Consider the following 17,387-nt stretch of genomic DNA (forward strand, 5'->3'; position numbering starts at 1 on the left):
TGGATATGTTGCTACACACATCACAAATTGCTCTTAGTCTGAACTCTTGCAGCTGAAACACCCTTCCCCAGGCTGAAAATAGCAATTGGGCTATTCCCACTAGCCAACCACAGGTAACTACTCTCATTTTGGAAAATGTGGTTGCAGGCATCTGGAGCTTTGGTAACATAGTTATAAAATCAAAATTCAAACTGTATGGAAGTCAGGTATTTTAAGAGATTAGATTTGTGGTGGTTTGGTTTTTTTTTCTTCTAGGACACAAGACTTTCAAGCAGCATGCACCTTGTGTGAGTGATAACTGTAAGCACCTAAGTGTAAGTTACTTTTAGTATCTGAAAGTGCATTTTACTATCGTGCAGGATGCAAATTTTAGTATGATACTCCAAAGCAAATGCCTTCGTGTTTCTCCCTTAGGGACGCTAGCTGTAAAAAAACCCAGTCTTATTGATGAAAAACTTGCTTCCCAGCCCATTACTGGAATGGGTCCATTATTCCTTCCTTCCATATGTCCTTCCTTCTCCACAGCTCTGTCCCAGGAGTGCTTTGGGCAAGCAATGCACTCAGGGCAGTACCTCCCTTCTTTTGCTTTTTGGCTGCCTCCATTTCCAATCCACCTTTGCTAAGCATATGCTTTACCTCTAGCAATTCACCAATGTCCGCTGGTGAGACAGCGTTTCAATTGTCATTTTGAAACCCTTCCACCAGCATGAACTGTTGTCGCTTTTATGCATGCTTTTGATTTCCTTTAAGCTCTAAGCATCTTGAGGAAGGCAGTTTAGATCTGATTTTTCAAAGGCTCTAATCTGGTATCATTCTACTTAAAGCCCTGTGGGAGTGGTGGGCAGTCAGTACTTCTGAAAACCATGCTGCTTCCCTTTTGGTTTAGAGCTGTCTGAAAAACTGAAGTTGTTGAACTGAAATACACAGTACTTCAACCAGCTCCGATTTGGGTGTTTATTTATATTTATAATATAATGAAACTAAAAGCAGTCTCACATAGTCTCCTATGCCATTCGATCACATGCAGAGAAAAAATCACAGTAGTAGCTTCTCTCTCCTCTGAGCATTTGGAAACATAAAGAGAACCCAAACATAAACATATTCCATGTTACACAAACATACTACCTGAGATACAATTATTTTTCCAAATGCAAAGTGGCACACTTCCAAGTACCTAAATATCTTATAGATTTTGAAGTACATTCTTCAGTTGTTCGACAGTGAAAGTGGGCCGGATATTAACTAGAAGTTGCTATTTGACACCTTCTAGTGTAATTCACAAGGTGAGTTGACTAAGACAGTAATCTAGGTAATTTTTGTTATGAGTTGACAATTCAAAAAAAGTTACATGAAGGCTGAAAAGAAGAGAGAGAAGATGTGCTAGAGTGTGAAGTTTGAAAGTAGCATGATGTAGATGTAAACATACCTCAGACCTGTCTAGGTTGCAATGGTGCTGAGATTGCTGGGAATTGAGGGTTGTCTTCTAAAGTCTCCCATTCTGCAGAACATCACATCGCTGCACACCTGCAGCTGTGCAGTTTTGAGGACTTGCAGCCAGTATCCTTACTCTGTGTAGGGCTTAAGGGATCAGTAGGACTACTTGCCAAATAAGGTGCCGTACAACACAAATAAGATCAACAAGCTCTGGCCCTTGCTGCTTAGGTAGATGGTATCTCTCAGGTTTTTTAACTGCAAGATCTGTTGAGCATTGTCAAATGATGGATTTAACTTAAATTCTGTTTTACAAAGTTTGCCAGACTCTTTCTTGTCTTTATAAACCCCATCAGTGATCCACCAAGTCATTTCACCTTTTAGAAAGAATCAGAAGCACAGGAATTCAACAGGGGCTATTGAATTAAACGAATGCAAAGTTCTCAATAAGTAGCCAGAAAATATATTTCTCTAAAAATGACTTCCAACAGTATGTTTTCATAATCAAGTCCCTGACTATGTCATGTCCAACAGGCCAGAAATTTCAGACACTGTTGGAGCTAGATGCATCAGGAGAAATGAGGCACTCAAATGCCAAAGTCCAGTGTTTACGGATCACCGGTGTTCACGTGGCCTCCACTTAACCCCTTAGCATGGAACTGAACCCAGGTCTCTCACATCCTTGGTTGAGTGCCAGAATTGTTGGACTTCTCAGTAAGACGATGGCTTCTTTTTGGAGGGTATGTGCGGTTGGACTAGGCTTGTCAGAGAAGGTCTCAGCCTAAGGCGAGAGGGAATGCCTGTTTTAGGGATGCTGAGGGAGCTCTTGTATGAGATGGATGCTGAGCAGATCAGCAATGCCAGGCCTCAGGCAGTTAGGCTCACACCCAGCCCCAGAAGCATGGGGTCTGTCCCCGGAAATGGAGCCAGAGGCATGTTCAGCTGCTTGTGAGGTGCAGCAGGGGTTTTGTGAATGACAGTGAGACCAAGGGATGGACACAGTAGGCATCGACAGTGGAGTGTAGGGACGATACCTTCTCCTTGTACATTGCAACCTTGGTGCAGAAGGGTTTCTTACTATTACATTTTGATTTAGGAACATAGAGGAACGAGGTTAATTCGTTTATTCAACACACCTGCTGAAAATATTTTAAGACTACCTTCTCTGGGTAACAATCTTGACTGTTACCAGCTCCTTCAGTTAGAGTCCGCATCAGCATGAATGCAATTTCCATGCATTGTTTCAGTCTGGAAATGAAACAATTTTCATTAATGGAAACCTGGTTCTCAAGCAGAACAATTAGACCCACTTCAGGTTGAAAAAAGATAAAAGCATGCTAATTTGGATGGAGGACTCTTCTTTCAAGGCAGCCAATTGAGTCATCAGCCTGCCACCCACCTGACCGTCTGACAGGTAATTAGGAGATAGTCCTCTTTTTGTGCGGAGTGTGTGCGTAAACCTCCACACGCTGGTGTCGCTGCCCATTGGGACTTCCAGAGGAAAGAGCTAGTCAGTGGCAAAAGAGTGAGGAGAGCACGTTTGTCAGACGGTGCCTAATGAACTGACTTGTTTTTTGATTTAGTTCATTATTTTTGTCTTCTAACAGCTACTGAAGTTTCTGGCAGCAAAGTCGTCATGGCAGACCTGGGCTGCAAAAAACCCAGTGACTGTACTGTCTCCAGGCTACTCAGTGTAGTGGAGAGTGAACTCCGGGCTGGGAGAGACAAAGGCGATCCCACTGAGAAACAGCTCCAGGTTGTCTTAGAGGATGCGACGCTCTGGCAGAGATTCAGGGAAGTCACTAATGAGATGATCGTGACCAAGAACGGCAGGTGAGTGATCTGCTCAGCACAGTGGGCTAAGTGTAGGTGATAGCCAGGGGGGTTAAGTGGAATAATAATAACCTGTGTGTGCAGACTGGCAAGAATTGCAATGAGCACTTAACAGTTTATCCCTGCAGCCTTGCAGTCCCCTAAAACCAGCATTATGAACAGAATGGGGTGTCCCTCCTACTTTCTGGTTGCAGCTAAACCATCCCTGCCACCCTTTATTCCTGCTTGTGAAACGTGCTAGAGAAAGATATTGACTGACTTAAGGTTGCACAAAAAGGGAACTTTTGCAAGGGAATAGATGGTACCTCAAAACCTTTTGAATGGCTTCTTGTACTAATAATCATCAGCCTTTATTAGCAAGTCCTTACCTGTAAACCTCAAATTACTGTACAGAAGCAGATTGGTGATGTTATCGCCAGCTGCAGTTCCTGTCTCTCTGGCCTTGGGTATTAAAAGCTTGTACAAGCAGTCTGTACTGCAATGGGCTACAATAAAACTGTGCCCTATGTGGCATGTATGTGCAGTCCGGATTGTGTGGTCCCACAATGGTATTGCTCCATAGTTGTTGCTGGTGCCCTTGGAAACAAGTGCGGAATATTGGTTAACGCACAGAGTTTCAGAAAGACAAAATATTGTGATGTAAATGGATCACGTATCTTACTATTTGGGGAACACAGAAAGGCATAGGAAAAGAGCGCAAAACCTGGTGAGAAGGATACTAATTCTGAATCAGACACTGGCTTGAAGGAGGCTCTCCACAGAGGTTCTGCTCTGAACTGGGCTGACAGCAGAGTCCAGCCCATAACAGACAGGCAACTACTAGAGTAAGATTCACTGGTACAGTGGTACTAAGGTTTTTATTTAATGTGTACCCTCGCCACCCCTCTGCCGCGTGTCTTCCCCACCCCTACCCCCCCCCCCCCGCCCCCAACATGCACGCGTTTCTTTTGCAAGACCTCTCAGGAGATCTGCATAGGAGAGAGGAATTAAGAGGTGGAGAGAAAGATTTACTTATATGGTGTGACTTTTATTAATTTTGCAGACTTCGAGTTAGTGGAATTTGAGGACAGTATTACTGTTGACTGTAGCTTGACAAGGGACATAGGTGAAAGCATTTAAAAGGAAAAATCTAGTCTGTTGGCTCAGCAAGGTTATTCCGTTGAGAGAACAGCTACCTTGCCAAAATATCAGCTCTTGGTGTAATGCTGCCTATTGCCATTCTGATTCCTCCTAATAGCCTATGGGGATAGAAATCTTCTGCTGAGGTTTTCTTCACACCGAGAAGCTGCTTCTGCTTCATTTAAATTGCTTTAAAAATGGCTGTTAGGCTACAGCAAACTTCTGAGTGGACTTCCACTTAGTGTACAGTAGCTTAAACTGACTCCTTAGCAGGGTAAGTGACCAAAAACGAGGTAAGATAGGTTTGCCTCCAATTAATTAAATTGGTACAAAAAATTGCACCTTACCAACAGGTTTTTTTCAGTTTCTTTCCTCTCAGCTAATGTAACTCATGATTGTATGGTGATACTAGTTCTCTCTAAAATGTCTAGGTGAGTGCATAGATAAAATCTTTTTATGATGATAAGGGAACCTCTCATTATTTGAATATGCCTGGCTACTTTTTATTTCATTGTGTAAGCTGCCTTGTTTTTCTTTATTCTAACTTACACACTCCTTATCAGCTTGATCCTATTTTTCCTAAAGCCAGTGACAGCTCCAGTAATGTTAGTGGGCCAGGAATAGGTTTTTTTATGATCAAACTACAGCAATCTCAAAATAAAAAAAATAGAAGTATGTCATGCTGTCATGTTCATAAATCCTTTTTAAAAAGTCAGTGTAGCATTAGGGACTATGAAAAAGGATCTCTTGCATTTCTGAAAGTACCTTCCATAACATACACATCAGCGCACCAAAAAGAAATACAGACAGTGGCCTGCAGCAAAGCTCTCTGAACAACTCCATGCTATTCAAAAGGAGACAAATTTGAGATAGTTTCCTATGAGTGCTGAGTTCTTTTCACGCTCAAGATTCTTCAGTAATTGTCTTCAGAGGGATCCTCAATAGAAAAAATATTGATCTAATTCTGCTGTTGCTTAAATCAGTAGAACTAACTCAGTCATTCTTGCTGAAGGGTATACAAATGCTTTTGAAAACTGTGTTCTACTATTAACGAGAAGAGCCAGTCTGAACTTCTGCATGTGAAAACTAAGACAGTCTGTGTGGACACATTGTTAGCAAAATTCAGAAATTAAACTGAAACCTGATACAGGAGCATCCCAGAGAATGAAAGGCTGATTGATTAGTGATCCTCAAGTGTCAAATTCTGGTATGCACAATTCTATCTGCTGTGATTGAGTTATCTCTAATTGGTACCGAGGGTCCCAAAATGTCATAATTAGATGAATCAACTTCAGTGTTAATACATGGATATGTCTTCATTGCTGTATTGTACTTCATTATAATAATTACCTGCCACAGCACTATGCCTAGGTACACAGGGAAGATAGATGTATTCTGAACAGGATAGACATCAGTGAAATTAAACCGCATGCTATATCACAAAATACATCCCAATGGGTGCAGTTGATATGGTGGGAATCAGTCTCCTATTTTACTCAGATTTATTCTATTCAGTTGGTATTTCGATATCAAATGCTGTGTTCTCTGATTGAGCAGGTTTTCTCTCTCAGTGTTTATACCATATTAGCTATGCAGTATCCTGAGACTTTGCAATCCACATTATTGCATGGAGGCAGGCAGGTGCCACTGTTCCCCTTTGCATATGGGGAGAATCCACAGTGGATCAAGGCAGGCAAACGGGAGTTTGGGGAGAGAAGCTCTTTCCAGGCTTAAATGCTAAACCAACTTTACTGGTTACTACACATTCAAATTTGATATCAAACATGTTCCCACTCACGTTCTGTACTGTGGAGTAATTGTAGTAGATCTGCTCTAAATAAATTGAAGAGGCTAAAGTGCTCAGCTATTGCGGTAATGGAGGTCATGTGTGTACCTACTCAATCGTTGAAACAAACATTCTGACTGAGACAAATCTGGAGAAATCATCATTTGCCATGCTAAAAGACAGACAAATGTGATTTTAAGAGTAAAGCCACTTAATCAGCAGAACAAGTGAGGTGGTAAGTTTTCCATCATTAGAATCTGCACAGTCAAGACATGCTGGTCCAAGTGAGGCAGGGATTAACTGTGTGTGAAGCAGGTTAATGTGGGGACATACTATAATCTCTGTGGTACAGGAGGCTAGACTTGATCATACTGTATTCTCTTCTGGCATTAGTCTGTAGGTCTTTTGGGGAAAAACTCAAGCCTCTCAAGTAGAAAGGCAGAGAAGTCTGCATTGTGAGCAGAGGAATTAACAACCTGTATGTAACAAATAGTTCTGAGACTTCTAGTGAAATTAAATTTTCACGTGGATGAATTTTCCTCTCCAATTTCAGCTAAATATCTAAGTCTGTTACTTTGAAGACTGACAGTAGGTGATCTAGAGGGTGCAGGGAGCAATGCATCCATACTTTTTATCACATCCCAGTTTGCTGGTTGGTGCATCCTGGTCAGAAAGACACATTACATGTAGCATATAAATCCTTGGCTAAGCTGCTTTTAGTTAGAAAGATTACGGTTCAATATATCTTTCTCAACATTGCACTGGCCCTACATCACCAAGTATTTACATTAGATGAAAAATCTCAAATTTCTCAAATCCTGTCTTTTCCTGTCAGCAGAAGGTGCTGAATGTATACAGCAAAAACTATATAAAGGTGGCCAGAAAGGTAGGTGGCAAGTGGGATGTCATAGGAAATTGTTAGCAATCTGCAGTTGGGTGTCACTGGAGAGTATGGCTGCAGTGGCAGAGACTTTTGGTGTCCCTTGAGAGAGCCTGGAATTTTAGTTCTCTTCTGGTGTATTTTGGACGTCTTGCACTGCTACCTAACTGAGCCTAGAGAGCTACCTTACATTAGCCCCATGGCCACAGACCTTGGAAAACTGCTGTGGTTGCCTGGTGTAACCAGTCTCTCTGTACCCATAGAGAAAAGGAGCTTGAAGATTTATTGGCCTGTGCATAAAAATTTGGCATGGCAAAATGGCAGTTGCCAGGAGAGGTCAGTACGGAGGAGTGTGGGGCAGGGAGGCCTCTTACTCATATAAGAAGAATGTAGGAGGTAATATGGAACAGCTATAATAATCCTCCACAGTAACGATGTGTATTCCTTGACAAGCTAAGAAACTTAATGAATAGGACACCTTTGTTGGGAGACTCCTCTGTTCTGCTGACCACAAATATTTCCCAGTTCCTGAAACTGTTGGAGTCCTACTAACTCTATTGCTGCAGACTTTCAGGCACTGAGGTGCCAATTCAAAGCTCTGTGGTATGGATTATAAGTACTGGGACAGACAGAAAACTGCAGAAAGTCTAGCTGTGAGCTGCTGCAAATCTCTTTTACAAAAGAAAAAATAATAATTAAAAGGGGATGGAGAAAAGGTGGCATTGGACCTTTAAGCACAAAAGGAGCATTTTCCCAAAACTAAACAAAGGCAGGATTTCAGTTTTAAATGCACAAGATGGTGGGAAGGCTGGATGGTAGATGTCTAGAGCTTAGTAAAGGACAACGTTGCATCTAAGGTGGAACTAAAAGTAGAAGACCAAGCTGCTAAGGTCAGGAATATCGAAGGATAGGACCAAATTACTGGAAGAACTGCCCAGTGCAAGGTCTAATGGCAAGGATTTTAACCAGACTTCTCAAACTGGATGTTTATGTAATAGTAGTGGGACAGTATGTGAGTTCTTGCACTCAAGAAAGGGAGAAAACACATTTCAGCTAACTATAGACTTTTTAATATATCCCTGTAATAAGAATTCAGGATGTATTTTGAAGCAAAGAGTAAAGAAATATTTTCCATTGTCTGCCACATAAGATAAAAAGGCATTTTATTAAATTTAAGTCATGCCAGACTAACCCGACACAACTCTGATAAAGTAAAGAAGTATTTTTAGACAAGGAAAATGTAGCAGACTTATTAGGACATTTAGACTAGCACTACCTGGAAACCATTACTCAAGTGGGAGATGTTGGGGATTAACACAAGAACCACAGGAAATGACAGAGGGAAGTGACTGACTTTGCTCACAAAGATGATAGAATATGACCGTCCCTTCAAAGGAAGGGAGAACCACCTTTGTATAGAGTAGCGTGGTCAATAAATCTAACTGGAGTCTGATGAGTACCTGGCTGGGATTATGTCCTGATTGCTGGAGGTTGCAGGATGATTTTAGAGGATATATCCGGAGTCAGACCAAGTGGGATTCAGCCGCTGGACAGAGTACAGGACTGTGTGTCAGGGGAATCTAAGCACCAAAGTAGTGCACTTTATAATAGGATTCTGCAGTTAATGCAGTGAATCTGTGGTTGCAATCCACCTTCTCAGTCATTTTCAGCTCAGTTCAATCCTGTTCACGCCTTCTTGTCCCACACCTAAGGATGTTGTATTTAGCATGTCCAGATCCCAGGGACTCTGTTGACGCTATACACAGTTCATTATATTTATAACTCTTGGCATGAACAAGACCTTGGTGCCCTACTTTAGAGATAACACTTTTTTTTTCCAAATGATTGAAATAAAATGAAGGATTAACCTTTAAGAGACTTCTTCAGCTAGATGAAGGGAGGGACGATTTTTTTTACATTGACCTAATCTGTGAGGATCTGGTCACAAACATACTGAGGAGAGTCTTTCGCAACCAGTTTCCAGTGGCGTCTTGCTTTTTTGTTTCCCGGCCAGGCGGATGTTCCCTGTTTTAAAGATCAGCGTGTCAGGCTTGGACCCGAACGCCATGTATTCCTTCCTGTTGGACTTCGCCCCGACTGATGGCCACCGCTGGAAGTATGTCAATGGAGAATGGGTGCCGGCTGGGAAACCAGAGCCACCAAACCACAGCTGCGTCTACATCCACCCAGACTCTCCAAACTTCGGAGCCCATTGGATGAAAGCTGCTATTTCCTTCAGCAAAGTCAAACTTACCAACAAGCTCAATGGGAGTGGGCAGGTATGGCCTAATGTTTCCCCGTACACCTCTTGGCTTCAATTGCAAGCACCTACCAATCAAGAAATATCAAGGGTGCATTTATGTAATTATAGAGGCCCTTACAGGCCTCTTCACCCACAGATGCCAATTATTTGCTGGAGGCCAAATGTAAACAGGAATAAACAGGCCTTAATTGGCGCTTTCAGATTTTAATGGACTTCTTGATGTTAAGAGAGACAGAGTGCTGTGGTTTACTTAATCATCAGGGGGCTTTTCAGAGTTGGTCTTGCGTGCTGGGGATTTTTACATAGGACTTCATAGAAGGGGGAAAAAATGGTCACGGGTATTAGGTTTTTGTTGTGTTCCCCCATGTTGTTTGGTGTAAGTGGAATGTTGGCAGGAGTCAGATAGCAGAATAAAAGGCTGCTCCTAAATGAAATAATTACTATGTCTGCTTCTGCATCATGATAATTATCAATATTCTATTGAATCAGCTTTGGCCTTTGGAAAGAAACCACATGTACCAGAAATAAGTGACTTTCTCTTTGAACCCCTTAAAAATGCAAACAGGAAAATTAGTTTTGTTTCATATTTTATTTTTGATGATGCATCTAAAGGTAAAATGTTGCACAAGACCTTTTGTTTGCTTGTTTGTTTTGTAAAAAACTCCTACATTGGATGATACTTGTCAGCCCAGAATCAATCTCTTTCATGTAAATATTATATGTTCTCTATCTGTTATTTCCATTAGGTTTGTGAGGTAACTCCATAAGCCTAGTAGCCTAATTAGGTAGGAAATTATCTCAGTTTTCACAGACTGGAGAACAGAAAGATGACCTGACTTTTCCTAAGTCACACATGGAACCAGCACACAAGATTTATTGTGGAGCATAGAACGGGATCTGAATTTGCAAATTCTTGTCCTGCATTCAGGACCTCAGAAAAGTCAAAGGCCTCAGAACAGTATGCATAGGGGTAAAAAAAGCTACAGGAAACCAACTTGGAAGGTCAAAGAGACCCTAGGGAAAAAACAAAGGAACATGATATGTATATATGGTGAAGCGGAGAGGAAAAAAGTAGAAAGGAGGGGAGGAAAAGCCATATGAGAAACAAAAATCTCCAAATAACAAACGACTGAAGCTCCCCTTGTTTTCTTTTGAAATCTTGTCAACAGTGTTGAGGTAAACTATGTCCACGCTCTGTGCTTCAGCTTCCCCTTCTGTGTTGTTACTAGAAAGTAATAGCTGACCAATAGTGCTTTATGCTAATGGCTGCGTTCTTCCATGTATATATATGGGTATGCACACAGCATTTTCCAAAGTACAGATTTTTCTTGCAGTAGATAGAATTAAGCAAGGTAATAGACTTCCTGAGGAAGGTGTATTGTGGAATGAACGCTATTCACAGCTTTTAATGCTAGGTTAGAGACATCTGCCAAGGCTTGTTTAGATACACTTCATCTTGCCCAGAAAGATGACTAGGTGACTGCCTCAGCTCCCTCCTGGCCCTGATTTCTCTGATGGTGATTCTAAGTCTTTCAGATAATAGGACAGGGATTGCCCCTTAACCGTTTCAACAGCCTCTAGTGCAGTGGAAGCCTAATGGTTTGAAAGCCATAGCTGCTAACATAAATATTCACTAATGCTGCTGTATTGAAAGCTTTAAATCCAAGTCCAGCGAAGGCTCTTTCTGTTCAGCCCTGTAGTTCATCAGAAGGGAGGAAGGCACCTGCCCTTCTGCTCTCAGTAATCACTGACTGGGGAGGTTTAGCAGGGACATCTGGTCTATTAAAGAGCCAGAGCGAAGAGCAGCTGTGGGGTATCAGAGTGGCGTTGGGGTCTGTCTCTGTTTTGTTTTCTGCAGATAATGCTGAACTCCCTGCATAAATATGAGCCGCAGGTACACATAGTTCGTGTAGGAGGCCCCCACCGGATGGTGATGAACTGCTCCTTCCCTGAGACACAGTTCATAGCCGTGACTGCCTATCAAAATGAAGAGGTAGGTGGATGCCACACTGTGCTCTTGGTCACCATTGATGAGATACATTAAAAGCTTTTTTATTATAAGATCAGCATGGACAGACTGGTCTTTTTCTTGTTTCCCCACTGGTCCCACGCAGTATAATGCTCCATTCAGTCTAATACTCTTGTCTTGTCTCTGCAGTAGGACATTGTCTAATCTAGTGTCTGGCTGCAGTACTAAGCCAGGTTTAGCTTAATATCCTGCCACGGCTATTCCAGACTGGTGCATCTGTCCTGGCATCTCAATCCCTTACTGGAAAAAACCCCTACAGTCAAATCCAATATCTTCCTCCAGCAATGACTGATAGTTATAACAACAACCCTATCTCTGCCCACTCCTTATAATACATACAATTGCAGAACAGTGCAGCATTCCATGGGAAAATTTCTACCCAACCTCAAAACTGTAATTGAGGGATGCTTTGGATTGTGACAATTGCTAACTTGTGTGCCACATTCCTTAGCTAGTGTTGCTACAGATTTGATTCATACTTGGTAGGAATTCAGTGTTTAAACTCTCTTGAGAGGGTCCGCTATCCCACAGGATTTGCCGGACTGGACCATGCTATTATGCTGCCCTGACTGGTGTTCTGCCTGTGGCACTGATCAGCACGCAGCACTCTGCAACAAGCAAAGCTCTCTCCTAACCAGCCCTGGAAAACATCATGTGTGGGGATATATTTTGTTAGGCTAACCAAGGCAGTTCCACTTAGATTACTCTGGAAGATGTTTTGTCAAGTTTCTATTCCAAATTGCCTTCACTAACATGCCTTGTTTTCTGTAAACTCAAGATAACAGCTCTCAAAATCAAGTATAATCCCTTTGCCAAAGCCTTCCTGGATGCGAAAGAAAGGTGAGTTAATCTTTTTTTTTTTTTTGCTCCAGTAGCATTTTGCTGCTGATATGGTTAAAACTGCGGCATCACAATGTGAAAGATAAATTATATAACTTAAACTTGTTTCTGCTGTCTTAAATCCAGAGTCACTCCATGGATATTAGTGGGGAGACTCTCTATATAATTATTACAATGGGGTCTGAAGTGAGTGAATATCCTCTTGCAGATCCTAGGACTTAGCACTGTACACAGGAAGCCTGAAATGCGATGGTGTGAACTTCCCCAGTAATGTTATACACTGCGTGCGTTCACTACGTTGTACTTAAACTCCAATGAATCCCATAATTTGATAGTTAACTGCGGGTGTCAAAAAGCTTAACTAAGGTGAAACTGCACTGCAAATGTAACATAACTACACTGCTACTATTTAATCTGTGTGATAACGTGTGATGTTTTTATTGAAAGTAACCTGTAGGTGTTAACTATATAAGATGTTAGAGGTGCTTCCATCAGAAATGAATTGTGGTTTGTCTTTCAAAGTTTTACTTGCATCATCCATGCTCATGCAGTGGGGCATCCAAATGATGCATTTCAGTCCATTATTGCTAACAAATTTAGTTTGGACCTGGTATGTCTTCTGACATGTGAAGTGTCCCACGTGCCTGCAGAAGAATCTGAATTTCTTTCCATTCATCTCACCACTTAAGCTGCTGTGTCTCAGCATCAGGGTTTCCAGCTGCAGAGGGGGAATGCTGCCTTTTGCTTGCAGGGCTGAGCAGGAGGCAGAGCCCTGCCTTGGTCTGGGTGGGAGGCCAGGCTGAGACTGTTGATGCTAGCAGGAACAGTGCCCACAGGTAGATTTAGAATTCCAGGTTCAGCCCCCAAATTTGGCACAAACTTAGGAACATTTTTTATGTACACCATGAAACCTAAATTCCTGCTTCCTTTATGGCAGACTGCAGAAAAGTCCACTGCTGCCTAGCAAGTGATTAAAGATGATGGATTTCCTTTCTTTTTAACTTTTCCATTTTTTTTTAGTGAGTAGTTCTGTTTTTAACTTTCTTTTGGAATTTCTCAATGAGAAGTTTTACGACTAAATATTTTGCTTTTCAGAAACCATCCCAAGGATGCTCCAGAAACAGCTTCTGAAGGTCAACATATGACATATTCTCACTGTAAGGTTTTTATTTGTGTCAGCTGGAAGTTTTGTGTGGTATGATAGGTGCTGGAAACCTGGGACTTGCTTAATTGAATCATACCAGTCATTCACTGAGTCCTGAATTGTGTTCATTGAAAGGCACCCTTTGGAAAAAAAAAAAAAAAAAAAAAGAAGACTGAAGAAACCCCACAGCAGGAAATAATACAACAGTTTCTGCAGAGGGATTGTTTTGCTTATGATGCAGTTTTTCAAAATTAAAAGTAATCTAGAATCAAGATGATGGATGACATTTTTAGGGCTTCTCTCCCCCTCCCCCCCCTTTTTTGTATTTGTAACTGTGAATATTTTTGTCACCTATAAAATTACCTTTCATTGCTGGACAGGTAGAAAAAATGGGGGGAGCAGAGGTTGTGGGTTTTTTTTAATGATAGTTTTTCTTTCATTTGTTCTTTGAAGTTTGTGACATTTTCTGTTAGTTGTTTCAGGTCTTGTTTTCAGGGTTGGTGGTTGTGGGGTTTTTGGAGGGGTTGGGTTTTTGGGGGGCTTTTTTTTGGTTGTCAGTTGTTCCATGAACCAGTATCTTGGAATCTGCTTGGTATTTCTGAAGCACAGCTGATTCTGCAAGAAGGCTGGTTACTTTCTTTATTGTATTGCAGTGTTTTAGTGCAATAATAGTTTTCTTCTCTCTTTCCCCTCAAAGTGGGTGGCTGGTTGATTTCCAACCCAGATACAATGTGTGCATCGGGAAGCTCTAATTATCAGTACACTGGACCTTTGCCTCTGCCAGCTCCACACACTCCCCGCAGCTGTGAGCGATATTCAGCACTGCGAGGGCATCGGGCTGCTCCATACCCACCTTCCTACATGCAGAGAAATCATTCACCTACAGGTACAACTGTAATGCTGCTTTGCTTCCAGGGAACAGACACTCTCTGCCTGACTCACCCTTGCTTTAGGTTAGCATAAGCATTAAAACAAGCAAGAGCAGAGGCTAGGAAATAGCGTGATGAGTCTCTGTAACAATCTGCACTGAACCCTGCATGCACAGAGTGTTTAAGGCAGCGAAACAAGAGTTACAAAGGGCTAGGTGCACTGTAACTGTTAATTATAAATGCGAGTGCATGATCTTGCTTAAAGTACAGCTCCCAATTATACACAAAGAGCATTGCAAGCCTTCTTTCAATGTCATGCTATGAAGCAGTTGCACTCTCAAGTCAAAGCAGCCCTTAAGAAGATGGTAGGAGCTGACTTGAGATGAGGGTATTTGGTATTGCCAGAATGTCTTCTGAGTCCCTTTCACTCTCTAGATCTGGTTGCAGACTTCCAGAAATTCACTGTACTTTGATTAGAGGAAATTAGCCAGAAACAAGAGTAAGAATAAAGTAATCTGCTTGCTAATTAGAATTTAGCAAGGAATCTTCTTTAATGGAAATATTTAAGCTCAAGTTATAAGGAAATCTGTATCAAAACATTGCCAGTCGTATGGCAACTATCATTAATGAAAAGACTATCAGTCAGACTTGCAAAAATGTATATCCTATGTCTATCATGCTGTACCTTCTCATATATCACACCTGGAATTACAATGGCACCTTGCTACTCTTTTAATAAACATGTGAATTTTTGTCCTTTAACCTATGGTTAGAAACCTCATGATCAGATTGCCTCCTCAGGTCTACCCATGTTCTGTTGCCTTAAGACAATGTCTCTGCAATAGTCACTGAGGATTTGTTTGTTGCTTTTTTTTCTTTCTTTCTTTTTTTTCCCTAAAGTTAATTTGTTGGAGAGCTCCAGCAATAACCTTCAGGTATTCTCAGGACATGACAGCTGGACTTTGCCATCCTCTCCACATGCTAATTTGCTCTCAGTGCCACACACAAAGGGAGCTGCCAGCCCTGGCCCCAGGTAAGGTTGATGGAAAACTGCTGGTATTAGCAGCAGTGAGGCTTGTAGGACTGCCCTGGTGATTCCCACTTTGTTCCAAGCTTTAATCAGCGTTGAGGATTTGAAACATATCTTAAGTGCCCAACTTGAGATTCCTGGACAGGTATTTCTAACAAGCTAATTATCTCCTGCTTTGAAATCAATGGGAGCTTTGTTTTTCCCCAGCACTGCTGAAAACCAGGATCTTGGAAGAGCCACAGAGAACTCTGGTATCTACAATCTGTGAGCGTTTTAAAGCCAAATTATTTTTCTCTCTATATTCCTCACTATTCTCCTGCATGAAATGAGGATCCTACTCCCATGCAGGGATGTAACAATCTAATTCATGCTCTGTTACAAAAATATTGTTAATAGGGTAGTAAACAGTTCTAGGAATGGCTGGAATTTAGACCTAGAGGGTCAATTAATTATCAAGTATTTCCCCCCCTTTTCACAAAACAAATGCACACATTTCTTCTCTAATTGACGTGCCAGTAAAATCAGCTGCAATTCTTTAAAATATGCAAGCATCCACAAAAAAGATCTTTAAATCTTAACCTCATGTGTATTTGTACATTTCTCTCCATGCCTCTCTCCAACATCACCAGGTCTGATGGTCATTGGTGGTTTTTCACGTAAGATCTGCAAAGCTGATCTAGTTTAGTACCTTGATTTGGATAGCAGATAACACACTTGACTTTACTGTGGTAAGCCTTGTGCAGGGAAAAATGCTTTGAAATAAGTCATTCAACTTGTACTGCTTTTTTTCCAGCCACTACCCTTGCCTGTGGACCGTGAGCAACAGTTCTGTAAATGTTGCCAACGCAGGAAGCGAGGTGAACAGCAGCCCTTCAAGCATGTTTCTAAGGGGTAATGTCCCCTTACCCACTGCATCATCAGTCCAAATCCCTCTGCAGGGAATGGTGTCTGGCAGCATGGAAACGCAAGGGGAAACTGCTCCAGCCAGACTAGCCGACTCTGCATGGACATCCTCACACTCCTTTTAATGGACAGGCAGCTCATGAGGGAAGCTCAGCCAAACAAGACTGACACAAATGGCAAACGATCTCCTAGAATTGCAGCTCAGAGCAGGGATGTATATGCAGAAAACTGCCTTCATCAAACATCACTTTCCACTTTCCACTCTTGTGTGCCAGCAAATCCAGAATGCATAATGCAAAGGCAGAAAATGTTATGGGAGCCAGCTTATTACTGTAACCTTTATGCGTCATTCAGCATGATGTCCAGAAGGAATCTTTATAGATAGTTTTGCTTCTATATCACATAAAAACTGGTCAGAGACATGGGACTGAGTGAAGCAGACATGGCAGTTGGATATTTGCATGTCATTTTAAAAGTCCTTTCTATAACTAACGGCCAAGTCCAGGGGAAATTGTGAGGAAGTTCGCGACTGGTAATTTGAAGGGACAGCGCTGCTTTAAAAACTTTCTCTGTCACATGAAGGTTTTCACAATACCTGAAACTAAACCCTTCAGAGGATGAAATTAGTCTGACACCCTAATGCCACCTGCATACACCTGTACTCTCTGTCCCCTTCCCTTCTCCAGCTCCTGTTTGCTGTTTGTGTGCTATAGGCATAATGGACACACTCAAGCTGAGAAAGTGGCTGCATTGTAGCAGCAGGGTGCAGGGCATCTAGTTAGCATTTATAGTCTGATGTGACAGTCTTTGAAATGAAAAGTTCCAATGTTTTCTATATGTGCTATTTTTGAAAGGGTGGAGGGAAAAGAATTATAGAAAAAAGATTCAGCTTGCATTTCCACTTTGCTTCTGGTATAGAGTACAAATAAAATATGAATAAATGGTGTATTATCTCCTTAGTGCCTTTCCAAGGTGTAAACGCACGTACAATCTTTTTCATCTAACAGCCTCTGAACAAGTTAAAGAAGCTCTGCTAGAAGCAAGTTGACAGGAATTTTCTATTCCTTGGTCAGCGACTGGCTGTATGCTCTTGGGCATGGTAATTCATGTCTTTGTACCTCTTTCCCCTCTCACCTTTTGTCTGTTTCAGCTTCCTTTTTCAGGCTACAGCTTTTCCTATCCTGTGTGAGTGTACAACACCTAGAACAGTGGAGGCCTGATCCTGTCTGGGATTTCTAACGACTAGTGTGATGCAGATAA

The 17,387-nt window shown here is 41.7% G+C and overlaps 1 protein-coding gene across 1 annotated transcript; it reads left to right on the forward strand.

Moving 5' to 3' along the window:
• Nucleotides 1-2,509: 2,509 nt before the first annotated feature.
• On the forward strand, nucleotides 2,510-17,063 carry TBX19 (T-box transcription factor 19). Its single transcript, XM_069785737.1, has 8 exons — nucleotides 2,510-3,264; nucleotides 9,064-9,328; nucleotides 11,171-11,305; nucleotides 12,120-12,181; nucleotides 13,277-13,338; nucleotides 14,023-14,211; nucleotides 15,095-15,227; nucleotides 16,018-17,063. The coding sequence occupies exons 1-8, from the start codon at nucleotides 3,068-3,070 to the stop codon at nucleotides 16,250-16,252; spliced, it is 1,278 nt and encodes a 425-aa protein (XP_069641838.1). The 5' UTR covers nucleotides 2,510-3,067; the 3' UTR covers nucleotides 16,253-17,063.
• Nucleotides 17,064-17,387: the final 324 nt, after the last annotated feature.

This window comes from Haliaeetus albicilla, chromosome 6, assembly GCF_947461875.1.
Source record: "Haliaeetus albicilla chromosome 6, bHalAlb1.1, whole genome shotgun sequence".
NCBI classification, from domain to species: Eukaryota; Metazoa; Chordata; class Aves; order Accipitriformes; family Accipitridae; genus Haliaeetus; species Haliaeetus albicilla.

Coding starts and splice junctions, on each gene's coding strand:
- TBX19 (XM_069785737.1), top strand. CDS start 3,068: ATGGCAGACCTGGGCTGCAAAAAACCCAGTGACTGTACTGTCTCCAGG. Junction 3,265..9,063: donor ATCGTGACCAAGAACGGCAG/GTGAGTGATCTG, acceptor TTTCCCGGCCAG/GCGGATGTTCCCTGTTTTAA. Junction 13,339..14,022: donor ACATATGACATATTCTCACT/GTAAGGTTTTTA, acceptor TTCCCCTCAAAG/TGGGTGGCTGGTTGATTTCC.